Source organism: Sarcophilus harrisii, chromosome 6 (assembly GCF_902635505.1).
Source record: "Sarcophilus harrisii chromosome 6, mSarHar1.11, whole genome shotgun sequence".
Taxonomy (NCBI): Eukaryota; Metazoa; Chordata; class Mammalia; order Dasyuromorphia; family Dasyuridae; genus Sarcophilus; species Sarcophilus harrisii.
Window position 1 is genome coordinate 150,319,613 of NC_045431.1, and position 24,476 is coordinate 150,344,088.

The window sequence follows — 24,476 nt, forward strand, 5'->3', positions numbered from 1 at the left end:
AAAAGGTCTTCCAAGTTAAGGAAACATATTTTGAGACAAAGTAACTTAACTGCAAAAGTAACTTAGGGGTGAAAATGATTGGAAAATATGGGTTTGGGATCAAGAAATGAAAAATACCAAAGGCTTATAGACTGCTCAGAAGCCTTTTGCTTATATATTTTAAATATTTTCTTTAAGAAGAGTTAACAGTTTCTGGATTTAATTAAACCAAATATCAGTTAATTGAGCTGACTGAAGCTTAATGGAAAGGAAAAGGAAAGAAAACTTGCTAAAATGTAGCCAATTTTAGAAATAGCTCCTTTTCTGTATTCAGATCAATTGATTAGAAAAGAGCTTGTTTAAAATGCCAACTAACAATATGGTACAGTAAGGAATAAATTGTTGTAGCTCTCCCAAATTTACCTTCAAAGAACTGTAAAACAGCACCCCCAAAAAATCCTGGAATAGCAGAACCAACAAAAAAGATGGAGTGAAACAATCTTTTAGCCAAGAAATGCAAGAAAAGTTTGTCTCACTCAGATAAAAGGGGAACACAACCCAGCACAGGAAGCATCCCAACATGCCAGGAACAAGCCCCACCTCAGCAACCTATCATATCTTGAGTCCCAGTCCTGTGAAGCAGGCGAATGTCAACACCAGGACCTACCACATACTTCAGCATAGCCAGGGAAGGAGAAGACTCCAGCTCCTAAAACTCCAGGGTGCTTCAGCATAATCCCAGGCAAACAGATAGATGTCAACTCTATGAGTGGCTAAGCAAACAGGTACCAATGCTGGGCACACTCCACATGTCCCAGAGAGCCCCCAGCAGTCAGACTACCATGTACTTCAGTGAAATGCAGAAACACCCCACTGATCTCAGCACATACTGGGCGCCAGCACTAGGACCCTGATTCAGCACCAGGTAAACTGCCTACCTCCTATTACATCTATCAGCCACCATCCACCTCAGGTCTCAGGTCAACATCAGTGCAGCATCAGCTAAATAATCAGGGGCTACAGACCCTGATACAAGAACCCTGAAAGAGTTCCAGCAAAGCTCAAATAAAAAAAAAAAAACTAAAAGGAAACAGGTTAAAAAAGATGAGCAAAAAACAACAAAAAAAGACTCAACTATAAAAAGTTATTATATGATTATACATGTATAACCTATATCAGATTGCTTGCTGTCTTGGGAGAGGGGAAGAAAAAGAGAAAAGAAGAAAAAATTTGGAACTCAGACTTACAAAAATTAATTTTGGAAATTAACTTTACATGTAATTAGAAAAATGACATAATGTCAAGGAAAAAGAAAAGTTTCTATAGCGATAGGAAAAGATTAAGACAAAAAACCAAAAGAATAAGAACCCACTGTCAAAATACCAATGGATAAAACTCCAAAGAAGAACAGGAAATGATCTCAAGCCCAGAAAAATCTCATGGAAGAATTCAAAAAGGAGCTTACAAATCATATAAGAGATGTAGAAAAAGAATTAAGGAAACAAATGAGAATGATGCAAGAAAATTATGAAAAAAATTGACAGTTTGGGAAAAGAAAACAACTCCTTAAAAAGTAGGACTGGCCAAGTGGAAAAGGGGATAACAAAATCTACTGAAGAAAAAACTCCTTAAAAAGCACAAGTAGCCAAATGGAAAAGGAAGTATATAAGTTAACTAAGGAAAATAACTCCCTAAAAGTTAAAAGTTAAAATCAGGCAAGTCAGAGCTAATAACTCTATGAGATACCAAGAATTAATCCTAATAACTCTATGAGAAACAAGAATTAATCCAATAAATTCAAAAGAATGAAAAAATAGAAGAAAATATAAAATACTTCATGGGGAAAACAAGTGAACTGGAAAAGAGATCCAGGAGAGGCAAGGTTAGAATCACCAAAGTATCTGAAAGCTGTTATCAAAAGAAGACCTGGACAGCATCTTTCAAGAAAATATCAAGGAAAACCAAACCAAACTGATATTCTGGAACCAGAAGGCAAAACAGGCATTGAAAGAATGTACTGATCACTTCAGGAAAGAGATAAAATTCCAAAATACCACAAGAAATCACAAACAGCTCCATATTCCGTGCATAGAGATTAAGAACACAATAATTATTATCCAAGAGTTAAAATGAACAGGGAGATAAGATTGATGTTAATTGACAATGATAGTTTGTATTTTAGTAGTGGGGAAAACATCAGTGATCAGTTATGGCAGCAACTAAGTTACTATATCTTTATCTTTAAAAGAATAAAAGAACCTTGAGGTTTCTCATGTTAAAAGTAAACAGCATTCAGAGACACTTAGAATTAAATATTTTGATTTAAAAAGAAATCAAATTCAGAACCTACATTTTAGCAGTAATCAGTAAGATTACAATTCTCCTTTTCTGGAACTAAAATGGCAAATAAGAGCTTGTGGGTACTTGTAGAAAGAAGCTCTAAAAAGGTCCTATTTTATCTGGCCATCATCTTTAAGAGTAAGCAATTCTATCTTAGGAATCAATTTACCCTTAGTTTTCTTTGGGTCATAGCAGTTTCCAATGCCATTTCTCGCAGGGGATCTCTGGTGACATCAAGCATGGATGCTTTGATGGTATCTCCTGGATAGAGGCTCAATCGAGACTGTCGAAGAGCCATCCTAGTTTGTAGCTGCATCAATTCTTCTTCTTGACGTTTCAGCATAATCTCTTGACTAATCAAGTTGCCGTCAAATGATTTTTCATATTGTCTGCTGCATTGAAGAGAAAGGAAAGTGTTTTAACATAAAACCATTAAGACAAATTCAGAAAAGCACTATCTTATAGACTAATAAAAAAATAAAATAATAATAAAAAAAAAATACCTTCAAATTCACCATCTCCCCTCCCATCAAATGTTGACATTCACACTGCTAGTTATAAACAAATATATAGCTAAAATGAGGGGCTAAAAGAAAATCAATTACATTTGAGCTGAACTAAAAGAAGCAGGCAGCAACCATTTCAGATAAGGTTATAGCAAATAATGTAATAAATTAGCAGGAGAATTATATTAAGCATAAGCTTAAAAGCATCATATATAATAAATCAATATCAACAGAAGTAGCAGGATATGTAAATTAAAAAAAAAAGATAATCAAGTTAGGAGGAGAAAAAGATAATAAAGTTAGAATAGAGGAAGACCTTAATGTATTCCTTTCAGATCCAGACAAATCTACCCAAAAATAAACAAGAAAGATGTTATAGGCCTAAGACAAATTTTATTAGTTATACTGAATAAGAGACCTTTAAGAGACAAAGTAACATAATTCTAAGCAAACTGTAGTTCAAAGGACAAATTATGAAAACAACAGAAAGTTTATTATAAAAACAATGAAAATAATGAGTCAGCATACCAAATACTTTTAAAATCTGGGTAAAGTATTTGTTAGGGGAAAAATTTAATCTCTAAATGCTCTTAAGAAAGAAGAAAATAAATCAATAAATTGAGCCCACAAATTAAAAAATTACCAAAAAATTTTAATTAAACAGAAATCTTAAAAACTGAAGAGATTAATGAAACTTAAAGCAAAGTGACCATTAAATGGATAAATAAAAGTAGGAGGGGTTTTTTTTTTGGGGGGGAAGCAGGGGACAAATAAAATAAACAGCTAACAAATTTAATTTTTTAAGAGAAGAAAAGCAAATTATTCATATCTAAAATGAAAAAGAACTTGAATTATTAAAAACTATTTTGTTCAATTCTATGGGAGGAAATGATAATGTACAGAAAAAAATTTAAATTATAAGAAATAGACTACTTAAATAAACAAATATCAGAAAAATAAAATTAATAAGCTACATATATACTCCCAAAAGAAAGGTAGCAGGGAATTCCAGGATTAGAGGTATTTGCAAATGAATTATATTCAGCACTCAAAGAACAACTTATTTCAATGTATAAACTATTCGCAATAAAAAGAGAGAAGGTGGTGTTCCAGTCTCTTTCTACAATGCAGATATGATCTTTATAATTAAATCAGAGACAACTAAGAGAAAGAAAATTTCTGGTATCATTAATAGATAATGATATAAAATTTTAAATAAAATGTTAGTAAATGGCCCCAAACATCATATTATTGGGTTGGGTTTATACCAGTAATAGAGGATTGGCTCAATATAAGATTTAAAATTAATAAATCATGTTAATGATAAATAATAAAAAAAATAGGATTACTTCAATGATGCTGAAAAGGCATCCATTTTCTATTTAAAAATGTAGAAAATATAGTAGCAATTGGAGTTTTTCTTAATAGAATAAATAATTATCTCTCTGAACCCAGACACAAACATAGGCAATAAAAGTCTCTAATTTTTATCCATTACACATTATCTAATTTTATTCATGTACACTCTTCAGAACATAATCCATTCTAATCTGCAGTTTCTGAAGGGCAAAGAATAGTCTTAAGCTGTTCAAATTTCCTTTCCCTTCTATTTTATTTCTATGCTCACAGAATTTGTCCTTTCTTTTTAATAGGAATTGCTTTTTTGTAAGGCAATTGATGTTAAGTGACTTGCTTAGAGGTCACACAGTATTACATGTCTGAGGAAATGTGTCTTATAGGAGTTTATGTTTATATCTTAGATTTTGTTGCAGTTTTATTGGTTTTTATTCCTTTCTGGATGTATTTTTTTGATTAGTACTTTGTTTACTGAGATCAGGGAAAAGCAAGAATGCTCATTACTGTGACATATAACAGTAAGACAAGAAAGAGAAATTATAGAAATAAGTATAGATAAAAAGAAAATAGTTATTTTTTAAAGATGATTTGATGATTTACTTAGGAAACTCTAAAAGTTAATAACATTTTAAAAGAAACAATAAATTCAAAATTATAGGATATGAAATGAATCCAAATACATCATCAATATATCTTAGTAACAAAACAGCAGAAAAAATTACAAAGAAAAATTCTATTTAAAATAACTATAGACACTATAAAATATTTGGGAGAATATCTACCAAGAACCTTAAAGTATATTAATCTAAATTTTTAAAAATCACTTTACAGAAATACAAACTGATCCAAAATACTGAAAAAACTTTTTTAAATCATAAAAATTTCTTCCAGTAGCCTATCCTCTCTCCTCTCAAAAAGCATTCCTTACAACAATTAATATTTCTAAGTCACTTTATATAACAATATTTTTTTAAAAAGAAAAGAATCAGCAAAACTTAAAAAAATTAATAGACAATATTTATTTAATGCCTATTATAGTACCAGGTGCTGTTCTAAGCACTAGAGAAAAAGAAAGACAGTTTTCATCCTTAAGGAGTTTACAATCTAATGTGGGGTAGACATACACACAAAAAGGCCCTAAGTGGAGGAGGTAAGACAGAAAGCATGCAGCTTGGAAGCAAGATGGAGAAGTGAAAGAAGTCTAAAAAAAAGAAGTGCAGTGAGGTGGGCAATAAGGAGTTGTCTAAGGACATATGACAAATAATTCAAAAAAAATTCTGAATGATCAGAATTATTATTTCCATGAATCTCCCATATAAGCAAAGGAGTGAAGTAAAGGTGCTTTTCATTTGTATTTTGGGGGTAAAGTTGTTTTGTGATGGTCTATGTCTTTCATTTGTGCTGCCTCAATCACTTACTATTTTTATTGTGTCTGAAAAATGTATTTACTATTTCTATCTTTATTTATTTGCATTATTTCTGGGCATGATCAGGTTTTAAAAACAGTTCAATATAGTACTAAAAAACACATATATTGTTGAGCAGTACTACTTAGTGGATGCCAGAAGTCTTTTAGTTATAGTTTCTTCAGCAGTCTGAAGATTATTTTAATGCTCTTTATGTCATCTTGTAATTTGGTTAATTTAGATACTAAGACTTTTGCAGTATGTAAGTTTAATATGAATGTTATTTTATTGTCTATGGTTTCTTTCAGTATAATGTAATTTCTTTGTTTATCTTTTTGTGTTGTCCATTTTTGTCTCTGCTTTGTCTGATAACATGATTTCAATTGCTGTTTTTTTATTGGATTCACCATACAGACATCAAATTTTGCTCAAGCCTCACATTATTGAGTACATCTTTGCTTTTTAGTTATGTTCCTTAAAAGCAATACATTATGAGATTTTGGGTTCTTATCCAATCTTACTGTTTCATTTTATTGAGTTTTACTCATTTATATTTAAATTTCAGGTATATAATTTTCTCCACTTTCTCTAATTTTGTTTTTCTGAGCTAAGATTTTATCATTTCTGTTCTTTCTTTGTAAAAACAAACAAATCAGTATTTTGTCTTCTCAATTATTTTTTGTTACTCTAAGGCAAACATTCACAAAGACTGTTACCACTTCACCCTCAAGCCCCCATTTTCACTAATATACTTTTTATAGGTCTGTTTAACTTATTAATTCCTCTTCTTCGCCCCTCCACCCCCCCATCTAGCTGTCCAATTCTTGCTTTTTTTCCATCTCAGTTAAGTAGTCAAGCAAAATCCGGCTTCTCCCTTTTCAACTTGTTTTTGTTACTTTTTTCTTTCATTTTCAGTATCCTTTTTTTGCTGAGGCAGTTGGGGTATAGATAAGATAGAGGGAATGGTCTCTTTAAGCCAGGGGCAGCAAACTAAAGCTAACTTACTGATCAGATGTAGCCCTTTGCTTATTTTTGCATGGCAGATCAGTTAAAATGATTTTTACATTTCTATTTTGTTCCCTGGGGTATAGTCTGCCAATTCTTCCTTTAAACAACAAATCCCTATCAATTACACCCTCATCTCTTTTATATACTTGTCTTCTCCAATGGAAAGGTCTTTCAGTGGGACCTATTTCCACCACTAATGAGATTTCCCTCTTTATTTCTTCTGTTTCCATTCCTTTATCACTTTATTGATTCTGTTGGCTGCCTTCTTCCAGAAACTATAAGAATTATTTTTTCTTCATTATTTAGCATTGACTCGATCTATCACATATTCTTCTCTCATTCTGTAGTTTAGTTTCCTCCAAGCTCCCAAATCCTAATTTTCTTATAGGCAGAGTGTTGTGAAGTTTAATCCATGATGTTTCATGTTGGTTCCTCCACCATTAGTACTTTTACTTATGTAATACTTTTACCCTCTTCTGTATTTTTAGAAACAAATCTCTTAAGTTCTTATTATTCTCTTTGTGTGGCTTTTACCAGAGAGATGTTTTTCTCTTTCAAACTCCTTTTTTTCTGTGATAGTTTATTTTGTGGCTTTGTGCCTTCCTAGGTTGCTCTATCACTGTTCTCTCCCTGCTCTGTATTTCTCTTGTCTGGCAAGTTTGCAAAGCAGATAATCTGCTCACGCTTAGTTTTCATTGTTGGAATTCTTCCAATGCCTCTTTTTATTAAATGTCCTTTTTTTCTTCCCCACTGATGAATTGGGCTTGGTCTTACAGGACACATCATCCTTGAGCTTCTTTGCATAGTTCATTCTACTCTGCAGGTGGACACAGAATTTCTTTTTCCCTATATTTTACACCATTTCTCTTGAATGCTTATAGAATTTGTTCTTTTTTATAGCAATTCATGTCTACAGTTTAGAATTTGTTGCACAGCTTTTTTTTTTCCTGTATGTATGCTAAGTATTCTTTTGATTGACACTGTTTACTAGTTTCAGAAGTACCAGGTAGCTCTTTTGTATTCTTTCTTGAATTACAGCATTCAGGTTGGTTTGTTTTTTAATTTGTATCTTTGCAACCTGCCTCTGATATCAACATATTTTGTTTATTTAGAGATCCTATTTAAGTTACTGCTTTTCTCTTTCTATATTGTCCTTCACCCCATGTATATTGTACTCATAATTCATTGTTCTGTTTTGTTTCTTTGTTGAGATTTGCTATCATGAACTTTTCTTTTTTTGTTAAGTAAACCAAAAATTCTGTTTTCATCATTCTTATTTCTTTCTTGAACCATCTGGGAACGTCATCCTCTGGTTATATATTTTCTTGAAAATCCTCTACCATACTAGGTATTGATTGGTTTTTCTTTATCTTGCAGTATTTACTCTGAAATTTTCGGACTTGTTTGTGAAGACACACTCCCTTCTGTTAGTATTATCTTCCCTATTGGTTTATTTGCTCAAAATTTTTAATTGAAATGTCTTCTTCCTGAGATCTGTTCAGCCTTCCCCCCTCCACACACACTCATACTGTGACCCCTTCCCTCTGGATAATGGATATCCCAAGGGCTATCCCTTAAAGCTGTTTTAGTCTCCTCCCACACTGGGGAATTCACCTTTTACCATCCCCAGTCTCTATCATTTCAAATTTCCTCTTTCAAAATCCATGTTTGATGATCCTTCCCAGTTTTGTCTCTTAATTTTGTGGATGGCACTGCTGCAGGACTGGATGCCAGAGTATTGCTCTAGGTAGAACAAGCTTCCTGCTTCTCTTCATAGGACTGCTGTTGAAATGGCTCTGCTGCTTGTTGCCTCAGAATGGGGGAATGGGACTAGCCAGCAGAGGCTGTAGCAGCCACAGAATGGCTGAGTCGATTGCATGGGTCCAACTGTGTGTCTGCTAAAACTTAGTGGGGAAGAGAATGCTAAGTTCGGAGGAAGCTCATTAGGAGTAAAGGTTCATCCAGCTGTTAGCTTATTGAGATTCTTGGTGCTTTATATCACAGAAAATGCTGAAATTCTTTTCCCTCTTGTACACAATTCTTACTTTGGAGAAGTCTGAGAGGTTGTGAGGATGAAAGAAAATGCTAGCCCTTGATCCTGTTGGTCCCATGATCTAAAAGTCTACATTTATATTCTTTTTTTTTTTTTAAATGCAAATCTATAAAATAAAGGCAGCAATAGTATCTATCTTACAAGGTTGTTATGAGGATAAAATGAGTATGATATTATCTATAAAGTGTTTAGCACAATGCCTGACAAACAGTAGGTACTAAATAAATGCAAATCCCTTCCCCCTCCACTCCCTCCCTGATCTTCCTTTTGTTGATTATTTCCAATTTAACCTGTATAAAACTGGAATATATATAAAGTACATAATTATCCTAAGTTGTTTCTTTCATTAGATTGTGATCTTCTTGAAAGCAAGGATTCTCTTTACTTTTTTTCATATGTCCAGAGTTTAGCATACACTAGGCCCTTAACAAATGCTTACTGATTTACTCAGTGAAGATAATGCAAATATCCTGATGTCTTTTTCAGGTAAAAAGAAATTGCCTCTGATGACAGGGAAACAGGGAAAAACACACAGGTAAGATCAAGAATTCCATAGCAAAGTCAGGAAACATAGAAGTTAGCAAAACAACCTTATTTGACTCCCAATAATCTATTTTTAGGCACCAGGTACCATATGCCTTCTTCACTAGCCATAGAGGATTATCATAAGGGGTATTTGTAAAGCAAATATTCTCTCATTACTAGGAAAAAATACCTTTCACATCCTATTCTAAGACAAGGTTTATTTAGTATTAACCACATGGGATGGTTTGGGCAACTCTGAAAGCTTTCACTTGGCTCTGACCATGATAAATGGCACAGATATTTCTTTAAGTCCCTATCTAAGGACTGACTCCCAAGAACTCATATTTTCTATTTTCACAAAATTCATAGTCTTCCTTATCATTAGCCACAACAACTAGGATTCAAAAAGGAGTCTTTCAGCACCTCTACCTGAGCAAGAGTCTTTTCCTCTAAGCCACTTAAAAAATCTGGGATCATGCTATATGGGACACAGGACAAGGTTCCTTTGTTACACACTGTTTGTCTGCTGGTACCTTAACAGTGTCTCATATAATTTTGTGTATCTCCCTTCCAGCTTCCGTATGGTTGTTTAGAAGAGCCTGAAACTCTGGAAACTTGGCCCTTGCTCTCAATGTTTGTCATAGTGACTGGCACATAGATGCTTAATAAACATTTATTGAATGATTGATTGACTGACCTGGGAAAACTCATCCCAAAAGTTATTCCAATCTGGATAAAAAATCTTGAGTAATTCCAAAAAATAGGTGGGATGGGAGTTTCTGAAGTGTGAAATCTTGATAGGGCTAATGCACCTTTACTAGCTGGATGTCCTGGCACAGTTTTACAAACATTTGTATAGGTTAATCACTAATCTTCTTGTCCACTGCACATTTCAAAAACCATATCCAAAGCTCCTTATAAGAAATAGTTATCAACCTCTACTAACTTAACATGGCAGCAAGCACTTTGTTTCTTCCCATGATTCCTAGAGATTATGTTTATATGGACAGTTTTATTTGTACAGATACTTAACTGCCTCAATTACCTGCTCAAAGTTTAATTATTGATTTCTCTAGGCAAGTATGGCTACCTGACAAGGAAAATCCATAAGCAAAAGTAAGACCTACCTGCATCTGAAAATGTAGCCACAGAAATTCAAGAGATAATGGAGAGTCAATTAAACTTTAGCCAATTAAAAAGGGATAAAGAGCAATTCCCAGGTGTGTGTGTTGGAGTGTATGTACAGGGGGAATCCTCTAACTAGTAAAGCTGATTTTTAAAGAACAAATCTTCAATAAACTCTAAAAATTCATGAAATTATAAAATTGACAAAAACTCTTCAGTTGAATTAATTTAGACCAGGTGTCAAAAATGAGGTCTTTGGGACATATATGGCCTGCAATTAATCATTAAATACTAATGAAGTTCATGATTTTTGCTAGGTACTAGGGATACAAAAAGAGACAAAGATAATTCTTCCCCTCAAGGAGAACTTTCAAATGTTGCCTGAACCAGATTGAGATGAAATTGAGAAATAATTCATAAAATAAAAAATTCAGTATAATAAAGGTAATATCTCATTTTAAACCTAAGTTAATATGGGTACTTCAAGGATTTTTATGCATGGACTAGCAATCTTCTTTCTATATAAATTTGAGTTTGCATTAGATTGTGCCTTCATTAGCTATTATTCTCATGATTCACTAGCCTACTATGAATTCTAATTTATTTTTTCCAACACCTGCTTTCTTGGTGGTAAAAGTCTGCTTGCCACTTTCTCCATTACAGAAAAAGTCATTCCCATCTTGGAAAGAATATGCTGAAGCTCTCTTTACCATCAGATCTGGTTTTCTATGATCATTATTACTCTTATTCCTATTCTTTGATCATATAATCCTGATTTTTGGTAGGATTTAAATCATTCTGCAAAACTGCTGGTTGGAAGTTACATTCCTTATCTGTAGCCTTAACCCCATTAATCTTATTAACCTGTGCTACTTCTAGATCAATATCATCCTCCATTGCCTGTAAGGCCCAGACCTTAAAGATCAAGTTACTTTACCTCCACATGAAGTGGTCTAATATTCAAGGACAATTTATTTTATTTTCCCATAAAGCGGAGGTCCAGTTTTTCTTAAGCCACAAATAAGAGCCAAGAAATACTTGATTTTGTGATTTTTTCCCCTAATTTTTTCTTTAAACATCTAAAGAGTCAACTCCATATATTAAATTTTCTCAGCAAATTTAGAGCCATGGTCTTCGGCTGAGAGAGCAGGAAGAGGAAATGTGAGAGTCTGAAGAGAGTAGATCTGGAATAGCTTCTATGGGGAATGAGAGAGAAAATCAATTAGGGAGGAATAAAAGGACTGTCTTGCTGGAGGAAAGGACCAATTGAAACTGGACAATGAGCATTAGAGTGTTCCCAATAGTCATAGCTGTCTGATTTTTTCTAATTAACCTTCAGCTGCATTTAAGTTGGAGTAAGGATTCATTAGTCAATCAATAAGCATTTAGAGAGCAATTATTATGTGCCATGCACTATAAGTAATGGGGATACAAAGAAAGACTCTTCCTGACTTCAAGGGGCTCACATTTTAATAGAGGAGACAACCTACTTCAAAAAAACCAGAAAACCAAAACCAAAAACTCTGTATAAACAAAATGTGTGCATAATACAAGGAAGGTAATCTCAGTAGGAAGATACTAAAAGCAGAGGATGAAATCTGATCTGAACCTTGAGGGCAGTTAAGAGATATAGGCATTAGAGAAAGCATTCTAAGAATGGGAGATAATCAATCTAAAGCACAGTTCATATAAAGCAAAACAATAACAGCATTTCAAATCAATAATGACATTAGCTTATGTTATATAATTCTTTATGATTAATAAAGCATTTTTATTATATCATCTGTGTATGGTAGTGTGGACATATAAGCGTTCTCATTTTAAAATGAGAAAACTGAGGCACAGATACAAAAAATAACCAAACACAAATCAATTTGATTAAAAGATTCAAAAACAAAAAAGATAATAATTAGCTAAATTTAACATGATCTTAACATACCTATTAAAGGAGATTAAAAAACAAAATGAAGGAAAGAAAGCAAAGCCAGAAGAGACAAAGAAATAAAATACCTTGCTCAGTGGAACTACTAAATGTGAACACAGAAAAAATTATTTATTAAAATTTATTATCTTTAGTTAATATTTTACATACCTTGGTCTCTGTGATTGCCCCTGGCTTGATGAGGTTTCATCTACTCCTTGGAGTCCACTACAGGAATCAAATGTTTTTGAAGCTTCACTCCTCTTCACTAATGTATGAAAAAAAAATTAATAAGATATAGAAATAATAAAAACTCTATTTAACAGCGAAGTTTAAAAAGAAAAATATTTTAAGGGATTCAGATTTTGATGGCACCATATAGAGCCATTATAGCATTAAGAAATATTCTAAAGAAACTGAAGTTATTTTTAAAAACAAAATACTATTTCTTCCAAAATGAAATGACTGCATAGTCCTTTAAGGAAACATGGTACTAGGATCTTAGAAATTTTTTTTAAAAATGGAAACTTCATGGGAATTTTATTAAATTCTTATATTTTCTCCAGGATCATAGCACCAACCCAGAATTAACTGCCAACTAATTTAAATCATTCATTTTGCAGATAGGAAAATTGAGACCCAGGGAAGTCTAGCTCAACATCATATAAGTAGTGAGCATCACCAGAAGGATATGAAACCAGGTTTTTTGTCTCTAAAGCCAGTGATCTTTCCACTGTAATATTCTTTATCTCAATGTTTGACATGCATACCAATGATGATTTTGACAAATAGCATCTCAATCTAATACACTATGTGTATATATTGTATACACATGTCCTAATGGTGGAATGGACATGAAATCAGCAGAGATCTAGCTTCTAATCCAAAATCAGACACTTAATCAATGTGTCATCTTAACAATTCATTTAACTTGTCAGGGCCCCAGTTTTCTCACCTGTAAAATGGGAATAAATTAATATTTACATTATCTTACAGGGTTGTTGTAAAGAATGTAGTGTGTACTATTTCAAAGTCTGATTCTTTTTGTACAGCAAAATAACTGTGTGGACATGTATAAATATATTGTATTTAACTTATACTTTAATATATTTAACATGTATTGGTCAACCTGCCATCTGGGGGAAGGGGAGAGGAAGAGGGGATAAATTGGAACAAAAGGTTTTGCAACTGTTAATGCTGAAAAAAATAAAAAGCTATAATTAAAAAAAAGAATATAGTGTGTAAACCTTTAATGTATCACATAAAGTTGAGCTAGTCATCATACCTTTACGATCTGTGATACTATTATATTTAATGCTTCATACCTTGTCGGAAATCTGGCTCAGAAGAAATAATAGATGGACTTTCACTGGCAGTACTGTAGATATCACTGTGATAAGGTTTGTATCTCCGAATTGGTTCTAAAAAGATAAAACAAAGCAGGCCAGCATTGGAGATCATTAATTGGTTGGCCAAAAAAAAAATTTAATTTTTGATTTTATCATGAAACAAAAATATTTTAAGCAATCTTTAAAAACTGAAGACTCCATCATTATATTAGTCAGTCATGTTACCTCCATAAAAGAGTAAATAGCCAGAATTAATTTTTTAAATTGCTTATGTATATAGCAAAAGAAAAACTTGAAAAATAAAATAAAATATATATACATATGTAATTTTTAAAAATCTAAACAAACAAACAAAGAAAAAAGCAGCCACTGTCTCCCAGGAAAATTATACTCTTACTAAAAGACTAAGATGAATATTATTCTTTGAATAATTAAGTTATCTGAATGGTTGAAAATTTTTCAAAAATTAATTTTCTTTAATATCTCTACAAATATTATTAATAACACAATTTAGTATAGGCAAGTAAATGAGCTATTTAAAAGAGAATGGATTATGGGTAAAATAGGGCAAGAATTTGTATTTTTAGTAACAAAGCTGAAAAAATGCTGGCTTCAGAAGGGCATTAGTAAAAGAGAATTCTACCCAGCTAATTGTTCATTTTTTCCCTTTTGTTTGTGGATTAAATAGACTTTTGAGAATTTATCGAGGAAATTGTTAAAATGCTAATCAGTACACAGTGATCAAATAGCTACTTTCTTTGCCTTCAAACAGTTGTCTAGCTTCATATACAGTGGTACCTCAATTGCTTTTCATTAATTGATTCTAGAGGGCATGATGAGTAGCAAAAACGAGTACCAAACAAATTTTTCCCACAGGAAATCTATCTCCAATCTGCATTCTAATCATTCTTCCCCACCCAATACCCTAAAGGGGCAAATGGGGCTTCCAGCTAAAGAGAAAGAAGCCAGCCCAGTTCAGTCCAGCCAGGCTTCTCCCTTCCTGACCCAACTTACTTTCTGAGAGGAACTCAGATCTTTATACTGTTTTACTCCAGGGGCAGAATGGAGGAGAGACTAGACAGGGAGGCAAAAGCTACGGTCCTGCATTGCCAAGGCTCTAGCTTTGCCCAGGGCTCAGGGCTGCCAGGAGTTCTGGATTCCTGCAACAGCAGCCTCTGCTTGGGATCCAGCTGTTGCTACAATTTGCACTACCACTGCTGCTTGTGCAATGCCATTTCTCCTCCTATTGAGCACACCTGCTACACTGTGCCCCTTCCAGTACTACCATTTTGGGAGCTGGGAGTCTACATGCTGCAGCCCCAGTCCTGCAGGAACTGTCCTACCACCTGCCTGCTGATGCACACAACCTCAGCATAGTGTGTTCCAACTTGACAGAGCCACCACCACAACTATTGCTGGGGAGGAGCATCCCATAGCTAAAGACAAAAGCAGTGGTAGTGGGGACTGACTGGGCAGTACGCCTGGTCAATCACATACCCCTCCTGCTCATCAAACAACACCCAAATATAAGGGTCAAGTGCTGAATGCATTTTTGTTTCTCTTTGAAATACATCAAATACTGAATTCCACAAGTTTTGAAGCAGAAGTCCCAAGGTACTGCTGTAACTGATTAGGCTACTAATTCACAATAAAACAAATAAAGTTCTATATTTGTCACTAGAGAGACTTAGGCTCAAATTTTTCCTTAGACACTAACAGTGTAATAGCTCTGGACACATCATTTAACCTGCCTGGATCTCAGCCTATTCATCAGTATGAATAATAATAGTTAGCATTTATATAGTTCTTTAAGGTTAGGCTTTAAGGTTTACAAAGCACTTTACTAATATTATCTTATTTGATCCCCTTGAGAAATTCACAGATGATGAATCTAAGGCAAACAATGGCTTATCCATGTGTTTTAAAAATAAAAAGCTTTAAAAAATGAAAAAATAAATACGGAAAAATATCTTTACATGTAACCATAATAAAATAAAATACTATTAAGAGAGGGGGAAAAAGAAAAAGAAATATTGGGTAGATTTGATGAACTGCTCTTCTCACCTCTTTTGAAAATTATGTGATTTAAAGAGGGCTTGCTAAATTGGGGAGGAGTAAAATATCCAGATAAAAAAATGATTTAAAAACCAGATTGCCATATAATTCCGAAAATAATGTATAATATAATTTCACTGAACACATTGCCTAATAATTTAAAAATTTGAATGATAATAAGGAATGTAAAAAAAAATTCTGTTGATTTCTATTTAGCCCCCAAATCTTTTAAACATTGAAAACCATGCCCTTTTTTCACGATTTTTTTCCCCTTAACTTCAACTTCTCCCTAATGACCTGCCAAGTACAAAGAAAGTGTGGTTATTTATTTGTTTTTGTTCTTTCTCATTAAGGTAACCACACTGGAGTGAGGGTGATGGGAGATATAACATAGATAAAATAGCAAGCACTGCTAAAATGATAATTACTTTTCTATAATCACATTTCTACAAAGCTTAATAGTTAAGAAGGCACTTAAACATTGTCTCACTTAATCCCAATCACCACCTTTGTGAGTCAGAAGACCAGGGGTCCTCAAACTACGGCCCACGGGCCAGATGCAGCAGCTAAGGACGTTTATCCCCCTCACCCAGGGATATGAAGTTTCTTTATTTAAAGGCCCACAAAACAAAGTTTTTGTTTTTACTATAGTCTGGTCCTCCAATGGTCTGAGGGACAGTGAATTGGCCCCCTATTTAAAAAGTTTGAGGACCCCTGAAGTAGACACAAACATGTCCATCTGAATTTTAGGAAAACGAATACTTGGAGATTGTAGTTAATTTGACCAATATCACACCATTAATAAGTGGATAAATATAAGGACACCCATGTTTCTCACTGTATCATACTGCTTCTTTTCTTGTCTATTTTTATAACACTGTTCTCAGACCTGAAATAAAAATGACATAGTCAAAAGGCACTTAAGTGCTTACTCTGTGATAAGCAACAAGGCTACAAAGAAGGGCAAGAACACAATCCCTCTTTAAAAACTACATGTTAAGATTTATTACACAGGTTTTATTTGTGAAATGGAAATTTATTGTTTTATATTGATCAATCAACATGAGAATGTTCTTTTTCATTTTGTATTTAAATTTAAAATAAATAAAAAATAAAACAAGTGCTATCCTCAAGGAACTAAAATTCTTAATTTTTTTTTGGCTGAGGCAATTGGGGTTAAGTGATTTGCCCAGGGTCACTCAGCTAGGAAGTATTAAGTGTGTGAGGCCAAATCTGAATTCAGATCCTCCTGACTTCAGGGCTAGAACTTACATTTTAACAGGCAGAGAGTGCACAAAAAGAAATGCACAAAGTATAGATATATACAGTGTATACAGAAGGAAATCTCACAGAGAATTTAGCAGAACTGACTCCAGAACCAGCCCTCCTACCAGAGGCCACTCTGCCCTTAATTTGAAGAGAAAACAGAAGTGAGGGTACAGAAGATGGGATTGGAATAAAGTCTCATGGTAAGCTGAGAATTCAGTGAGAAGAGGGGATGGCCAGTAAAAAGGCCCACAATCAGAGGGAAGTATTGCTATATCTTAGAAAATGTGGAAGAGAATGAAGAACAAGTCAATTTGAAAGAGAAGGGGCCAGGTGAGGAATGGTTTTAAAAGGAAAACAAAACATTTTATATTTGATCCTGAGGATAATAGAGAGCCATTCTAGTTTTCTTCCTGAGTAAGCAGGTGACATGGCAGGGAGACCAAAGAAGAAAGGAGAGTTATAAGGTAGACATGAAGCAATAGGTATCTATACCAAGGCGTGGCCATAGGACTGGAGAGTAGAGGACTTAGGGGCAGGAACAAACAGACAAGAGACTCAACATGTAGGATGGGTGCCAGTGAAAAGCTAAGAATGACATGGAAGTTATGAGCCTGGGTAACTACAGAAATGATACAGTATTCTATAGTAATAGGGAAATTGGAAAGAGAAGGAATTTGGGGGGAAAGATGAGTTCTGTTTTGCACACTCTGTGTCTGTGGGACATCCAATACCACATCATTCAGTGTAACATTAAAGGTCAGGGGAGAGACTGGGTGGGAAATACAGAGATAGCTAGAAGGCTCAGTGGATAAAGCCCTGGATCTGAATTCTAGAAAACTTGAGTTCAAACCTAGACTCTGAGAGTATATTAGCAGCATAAACCTGGGCAAGTATTTTAGCCTCTGTTTGAGTTTCCCATCTATAAAATAGGGACGATAGTAATTCTTTTTTTTTTTTTAATAATTTTTTATTGACAGAGCCCATGCCAGGGTAATTTTTTACAACATTATCCCCTGCATTCACTTCTGTTCTGATTTTTCCTATCCCTCCCTCCACCCTCTCCCCCAGATGGCAAGCAGTCCTATACATGTTAAAGAGGTTACAGTAGATCTTAGATATAATATATGTGTGCAGAACCGAACAGTTCTCTTGTTGCTCAGGGAGAATTGGATTCAGAAAGTATAAATAAATAACCCGGGAAGAAAACAAAAATGCAAGCAGTTTACATTCATTTCCTAATGTTCTTTCTTTGGGTGTAGCTGCTTCTGTCCATCTTTGATCAATAGAAACTGAGTTAGATCTTCTCTTTGTCGAAGAAATCCACTTCCATCAGAATACATCCTCATACAGTATTGTTGTTGAGGTATATAATGATCTCCTGGTTCTACTCATTTCACTCAGCATCAGTTCATGTAAGTCTCGCCAATCCTCTCTGTATTCATCCTGCTGGTCGTTTCTTATAGAACAATAATATTCCATAACATTCATATACCACAGTTTACTCAACCATTCTCCAATTGATGGGCATCCATTCATTTTCCAGCTTCTAGGCACTACAAACAGGGCTGCCACAAACATTTTGGCACATACCGGTCTCTTTCCCTTCTTTAGTATCTCTTTGGGGTATAAGCTCAGTAGTAGCACTGCTGGATCAAAGGGTATGCACAGTTTGATAACTTTTTGAACATAGTTCCAAATTGCTCTCCAGAATGGCTGGATGTATTCACAATTCCACCAACAATGTATCAGTGTCCCTGTTTTCCCACATCCCCTCCAACATTCCGCATTATCTTTCCCTGTCATTCTAGCCAATCTGACAGGTGTGTAGTGGTATCTCAGAGTTGTCTTAATTTGCATTTCTCTGATCAATAGTGATTTGGAACACTTTCATATGAGTGGTAATAGTTTCAATTTCCTCATCTGAAAATTGTCTGTTCATATCCTTTGACCATTTATCAATTGGAGAATGGCTTGATTTCTTATAAATTAGAGCCAATTCTCTATATATTTTGGAAATGAGGCCTTTATCAGAACCTTTGACTGTAAAAATGTTTTCCCCATTTATTGTTTCCCTTCTAATCTTGCTTGCATTAGTTTTGTTTGTACAAAAACTTTTCAATTTGATATAATCAAAATTTTCTATTTTGTAGTCAATAGTGATCTCTAGTTCTTCTTTGGTCATAAATTCCTTCCTCTTCCACAGGTCTGAGAGGTAAATTGATGATAGTAATTCTTATAACCTATAGCTATTTTAAGGATCAAGTGAGATAATTTTTGAAAAGAACTTTGCAAAAAAAAAAAAAAATGCTACCTCTTATTATTGTTAGACCTGGGAATCCTCTGGATGAGAAGTGATAATTGGATCCATGGAGACTAATGAGATCACCACATGAGAAACAGAAACTTCTGCCACTGGTAGATGGATTTGCTGTGGAGATGGATCTCTGGAGCAATAGAAGAAAACCCAGGGATAAAGATAGGGGCCTAAGAACAAATAATTGGATCCTGGGATGACATGAAGATTCTTGGGAGAGCCTTCTTAAGGGCAATTTTAAGAGTTGCTTTAATCAGTATACCTTGAATTTGAACATTAGAGGTGCTTAGAGGTACCTGTTGAATGAATATGTGTATTATATATATAATATACATATATTATATATATAAAAATACATACATACATATGTGAAGAGAAATAAACATACAGAAGGACCAAAGCATACATATTTCCTATTTATAACTCACAATGGTGTTTGGAGAATCCTTTCCATATAACAGCTAATATACAGATAAACCGTATCCAAACCTGTCCAAGTCAAAATTATTTCCCCACATAGGGGAAACATACCATAGACAAATCCAATCATAAAGTAAAAAAATCTTGTTATTATTATTACATTAACTGATCTTTTAAGCCTTTTATACTATGGTCCTGTGGAACTAATAGAATTGCCTTTCGGAACATTAGTTCATCTACCACTTTGGATACAGTAGAAAATTCTGAAAATAATGTATAATATAATTTCACTGAACACACTGTCTAATAATTTAAAAATTAGAATGATAATAAGGATTATAAAAAAAATTCTGTTGATTTCTATTTAGCCCAAAAATCTTTTGGCTGATTATGGAAGCTTGATGCTCTCTTATATTGGCCATCAATTCCCTATTAGGCATTTTTGTACATTTTTTTTTAAAGTTACAGCTCACAACAATTAAATACAATACAATTATGTAGACATAGGTAGCTGAAATTTAACAACAAAGATATCGATAACAATGTTAGCCACGATAGGCATAATAATGGACTGTGGGTACAGTTATGAACTAGTACAACTGATTTGGAAAACAATTTGGAATTGTGTGAGAAAAGTTACTACATTGTTTTAATCTCTTAAACCCACAATTTCACATGTATGAAAGTATTTCAGAACAGCCTTTTTATGGTAGCATAGGCTGCAAAAAGTTAAGAAATACTGAACATATTGTGTTAATGTAATGATTTTGCAGTGAAAAATAACAAATATTAGAAATTTAGGGAAATGGGAAAATTCTTTAAACGAATGCAGAGTGAAATAGGCAGTCAGAAAGAAAATATACATCACATATAACAATGTAAATAAAATGCATGAAAGGAGAGATAAATATTAAATACCTGAAAATGCAATAATAGTCAGGAGAGTAAAAGATGAAACACATTAATCTCTAGGTGGCATGAAAATGGAGTACTATTAACCAGACTGCTACATATATTCTCAAGGTTATCACTGTTTTAATTATTTTTGCTTTCATTTTGTTATGATGGTGGATTCAATTCAATTCTAGGGATGAGTATTTTCAAAATAAAATGGAAGCATCAATGAAATTTGTCTCTTCCTTTCACCTTCTTATAATTAGACAAATTCTCTTCCTATAGTGATATAACAACTATAATCAAAATAAAGCTCTCAAAGGAACTTAAAGAATTATATTCACTGAGTATTCCAAGATTCTTTATTGTCAACTCATGCCTGGGAAATTCTATTATATTTGTCTCCACTTTGATCTTTCCTAGTATTTGAAAATGTTTTTTTAAAAAAAGTCTAAATGTACCATCAACTGATCAAAGTGAATTTATGATTCTAGCTATAGAAGCAAATGAAATACCTAGAAAACTTCATCGAAAACAAAACTCGAATATAGCAACATGCTGTTTAGAACTATAGAGCAAAACAAACACCAGACACAATTCTCCACTTGTTTTTGTCCCTCTTGCTTTTCTTCTATTTATCCCATACCTAAAATGAATTGTTTCTCCACATTCCGTTTCTGATTCTGATCTTTGTCTACATGTAAAAGTGATTCTACCTTCACTTAAAATCTGATTAAGATGGCATCTCTTCCATGAAGCCCCTCCTGATCTCTTACCAAGAAATCCTTTTTCCAGCATCTCATAATATTTTCCCTGATTGTTCTTTTTCTGCCTTAATACTATTTATTCAGTATATTATAGTTATTTCTTTCCTATTAAAGTATAAATTTCTTTTTACCCATAATACTAACACAGTAACTTAAACATGGGTGACATTTAATAAATGATTGCTGATTTAAATTTAAAAGGTTATCCAGGTCAAAGTTCAACCTCCAGCAAAGTGAAAGACTTGACAAGACAAAAGAATGTAGTCCATCATCTTTTTCTACCTCTAGGGAGCCATTTTCAGTACTTAATCACCTTGACAATCAAGAAATTCTTCCTTTTATCTAGCCACCTCTTCTCTTACTGCAATTTAAAAAAAATTTTTCTTATTTGACTTTTGTGGAAGTGGAATCATGACAAATTTGTTTGTTCATGAAATCTTCCCAGTACCTAAATACAATTGATGTTTTAAAATTTCCCAATAGGACCTATTTGGTATTATTTTTTACTTTTAACGTGGAGAACAAAATAATCATTAGATACAATATACTTAGAAGGGTTTAATCAAAACAGAGTGGATAATGTGAGGATTATTTCACAGTCTCTACAATGTTTACAAATATTAATATTTACAAATAACATCTTTGTATTGAAAAGTAATGTAATACCTATTCAACTTCTGAGTATGATTCCCAAGTCATCCTCTTCTGTATTTTTTTTTTTTTGAGGTAAATAAATTTCAGCTACCTATGTCTACATAACTGTATTGTTTTTAACTGTTGTGGGCTATAACTTCAGAAAAAAAACCAGAACAAAAATGTCTAATGGGGAATTGATAGCCAATATAAGAGAGTAACAAGCTGTCATAATCTGTCAAGTCACATAACCCAAATGAGCTACATCATTTGGCATGAAAAAAAATTGGCAGACATAAATGCTGAGCTACTCTTAATAACATCTGAAAGACTATGAATGGGAAATGTACTGAAAGACTAGAGAAGGACAAATACTGATATAAGATTTCCAAATATGATAAGAGAATATATCACTATGTTAGTGAGACTGATTTTGATTGTTGAGAAAATTCCAAAATAAATTATTAAAGAGATGGCTGATAAAGATCTAGAAAAGGAGGAGTGTCTATAGTCAGTATGGTTTCATGAACAATTGTTCATGACACATTAAGATTATTAATTTTTTTCGACAGGACTTTTGAATTGGTAGATGAGTGAAATTCCATAGATAAAGTTTATCTAGATTTTGAAAAAACCTTTGATAAAGTATCACATATTATTCTTACAGAAAAAGTTAAAAGATGTAGACTAAATGTAGAATAAAATCACATAAGTTAGGAAATGGTAGAATGGCAATAATCAAAGGAAAATCATTAATGATTCAATGTTAATTACTCAAGATAAATCTAATGGATTATTCGTGCTATTTATTCTTGGTTCTATGCTGTTTAAGATTTTAAGAATGACTCGGCAGGGAGGAGGAATAGATGTCACGCTTAAAATCTGCAAATAACACAAGGCTGAGAGAGGTACTAGACGACATATCAGATCCAAAAAAATCTTGTTTGACTACATGACTGGGTTGAATTGGAAAAGATGAAATTCAGTACAAAGAAGTGTGAATTCTGGAACTTGGCTTCAAAAAATCAACTGCAAAAAAATGCAAGGTTGGAAAGATTTTGGGTGAAAATGTTCTGGAGACTGAAATTGACTGACTGCTAAATAACCCAGCAAAGTGATATGGTAGCCAAAGAAGCTAATTCAATCTTGGGTTGCATTAGGAGAAGCTTCGTTTCCAGGAACATAGTACTCTGCCCATATCAGACTTCAGTTGGAGTATTACGTACAGTTTTGGGCTACACAGTTTAAAAATATCTTGGAAGACACAAAGGGGCAAATTCTGACTTCAAAGCAGGAAAGACAATCTAACAATGGGAGCTGTCCAAAGGTGTAATGGATTTCTTCTCTATGGAAGTTTTTAGAGATTGTTGAGTATATCACAGTTTGTATATGGATTAAACTAGATGGTTACTGAGAACCTTCCTAGTTAAGAAAATCTGTACATACCATTTCACTAAAATAAATCAAATAATAAAAAAATGTAGAGGCAGTCTGACATAGTGGGTAAAAACCTGGGCTTTTTTGTGTTATCCGGGAACTGGAAATTTAAATGGAAGCCCATCCACTTAATGGCTGAATTAGTTATGCTATATGAATGTAATGTAATGTTATTTTTATAAGAAATGATGAGCAGGCTAATTTCAGAAAAAGCCTGGAAAGACTTACATGAACTAATGCTGACTGGAGCAAGCAGAACCAAGAGAACATTTTAAATAGTAACAACAATCTTGTGTGATGATCAGCTCTGATGGATTTGGCTCTTTTCAAAAATGAAGTGATTCAAAGCAATTCCAATGGACTTGTGGTATAAAGTGACATCTGCATCCAGAAAGAAAGCTTATGGAAATTGAATGTGGATCAAAGGATAATATCTTCATCTCTTTTGTTGTTTGTTTTTTCCTTTTTACTCATGTTTTTTTCCTCTTTTGATCTGATTTTTCCTATGCAGCATGATGAATATGGAGATATGTTGAAAACTATCTTTACATGTATTTGGAAAAATAAAATACTATGCCACTTATTGTCTGAACTTAGGTAAGTCTGTTAATCTCTATGATCTCCTTAAGACTCTTTAAGACTTACTGACTAAATTAGAGATGTAGTCTATCACTTTTAATGACTACAAAAGTGTGAGAAGTTCCCCAAAATGGTAAAATAAGTGACCCTTTCCATATTCACATTAACCAAGAATTCTATCAATGAGTTATATAGTAGACAAATGATAAGTGTGTCTTGATTTATTGGCTAGGATCTTAACAAGACATGTAGCAATGATTTTCAAAATAACATACATAAAATAAATGTTCTTCTTACTTAATGTACTTAATGTGCACACAATATTTGATCTTATTTTGATAGCTCCAAAAGCTGCTTATGACTTTTAAAAAAATTCCTGTGAAAGATCAAACTGGAAACATAAAAAGTAAAATTATTTTGTCAATTTAAAAAAAATAATCAAAATATTATTCCACATTATATTAATCACCACTTTTTGATATTGAGAAAAGAAATATGGATTGAAACTAAAATCAATTTTTAATGAACAATGATAAAATT

At 33.4% G+C, this 24,476-nt stretch overlaps 1 protein-coding gene across 10 annotated transcripts in view; it reads right to left on the reverse strand.

Moving 5' to 3' along the window:
* The window catches only part of PTPN13 (protein tyrosine phosphatase non-receptor type 13), a 206,338-nt gene that overhangs the window by 96,805 nt on the left and 85,057 nt on the right, over positions 1-24,476 (reverse strand). For all 10 annotated transcript variants that reach the window (XR_004230157.1, XM_031942068.1, XM_031942073.1 and 7 more), the window contains 3 exons: positions 13,545-13,640; positions 12,391-12,487; positions 2,489-2,711 (listed from right to left, as the gene is read on the reverse strand). Coding sequence is in view for 9 of the 10 variants with exons in the window: in XM_031942068.1 (XP_031797928.1) it covers positions 2,489-2,711; positions 12,391-12,487; positions 13,545-13,640 (416 nt within the window). In the remaining variant the exon portion in view is untranslated. The remainder of the gene's footprint in view (positions 1-2,488; positions 2,712-12,390; positions 12,488-13,544; positions 13,641-24,476) is intronic.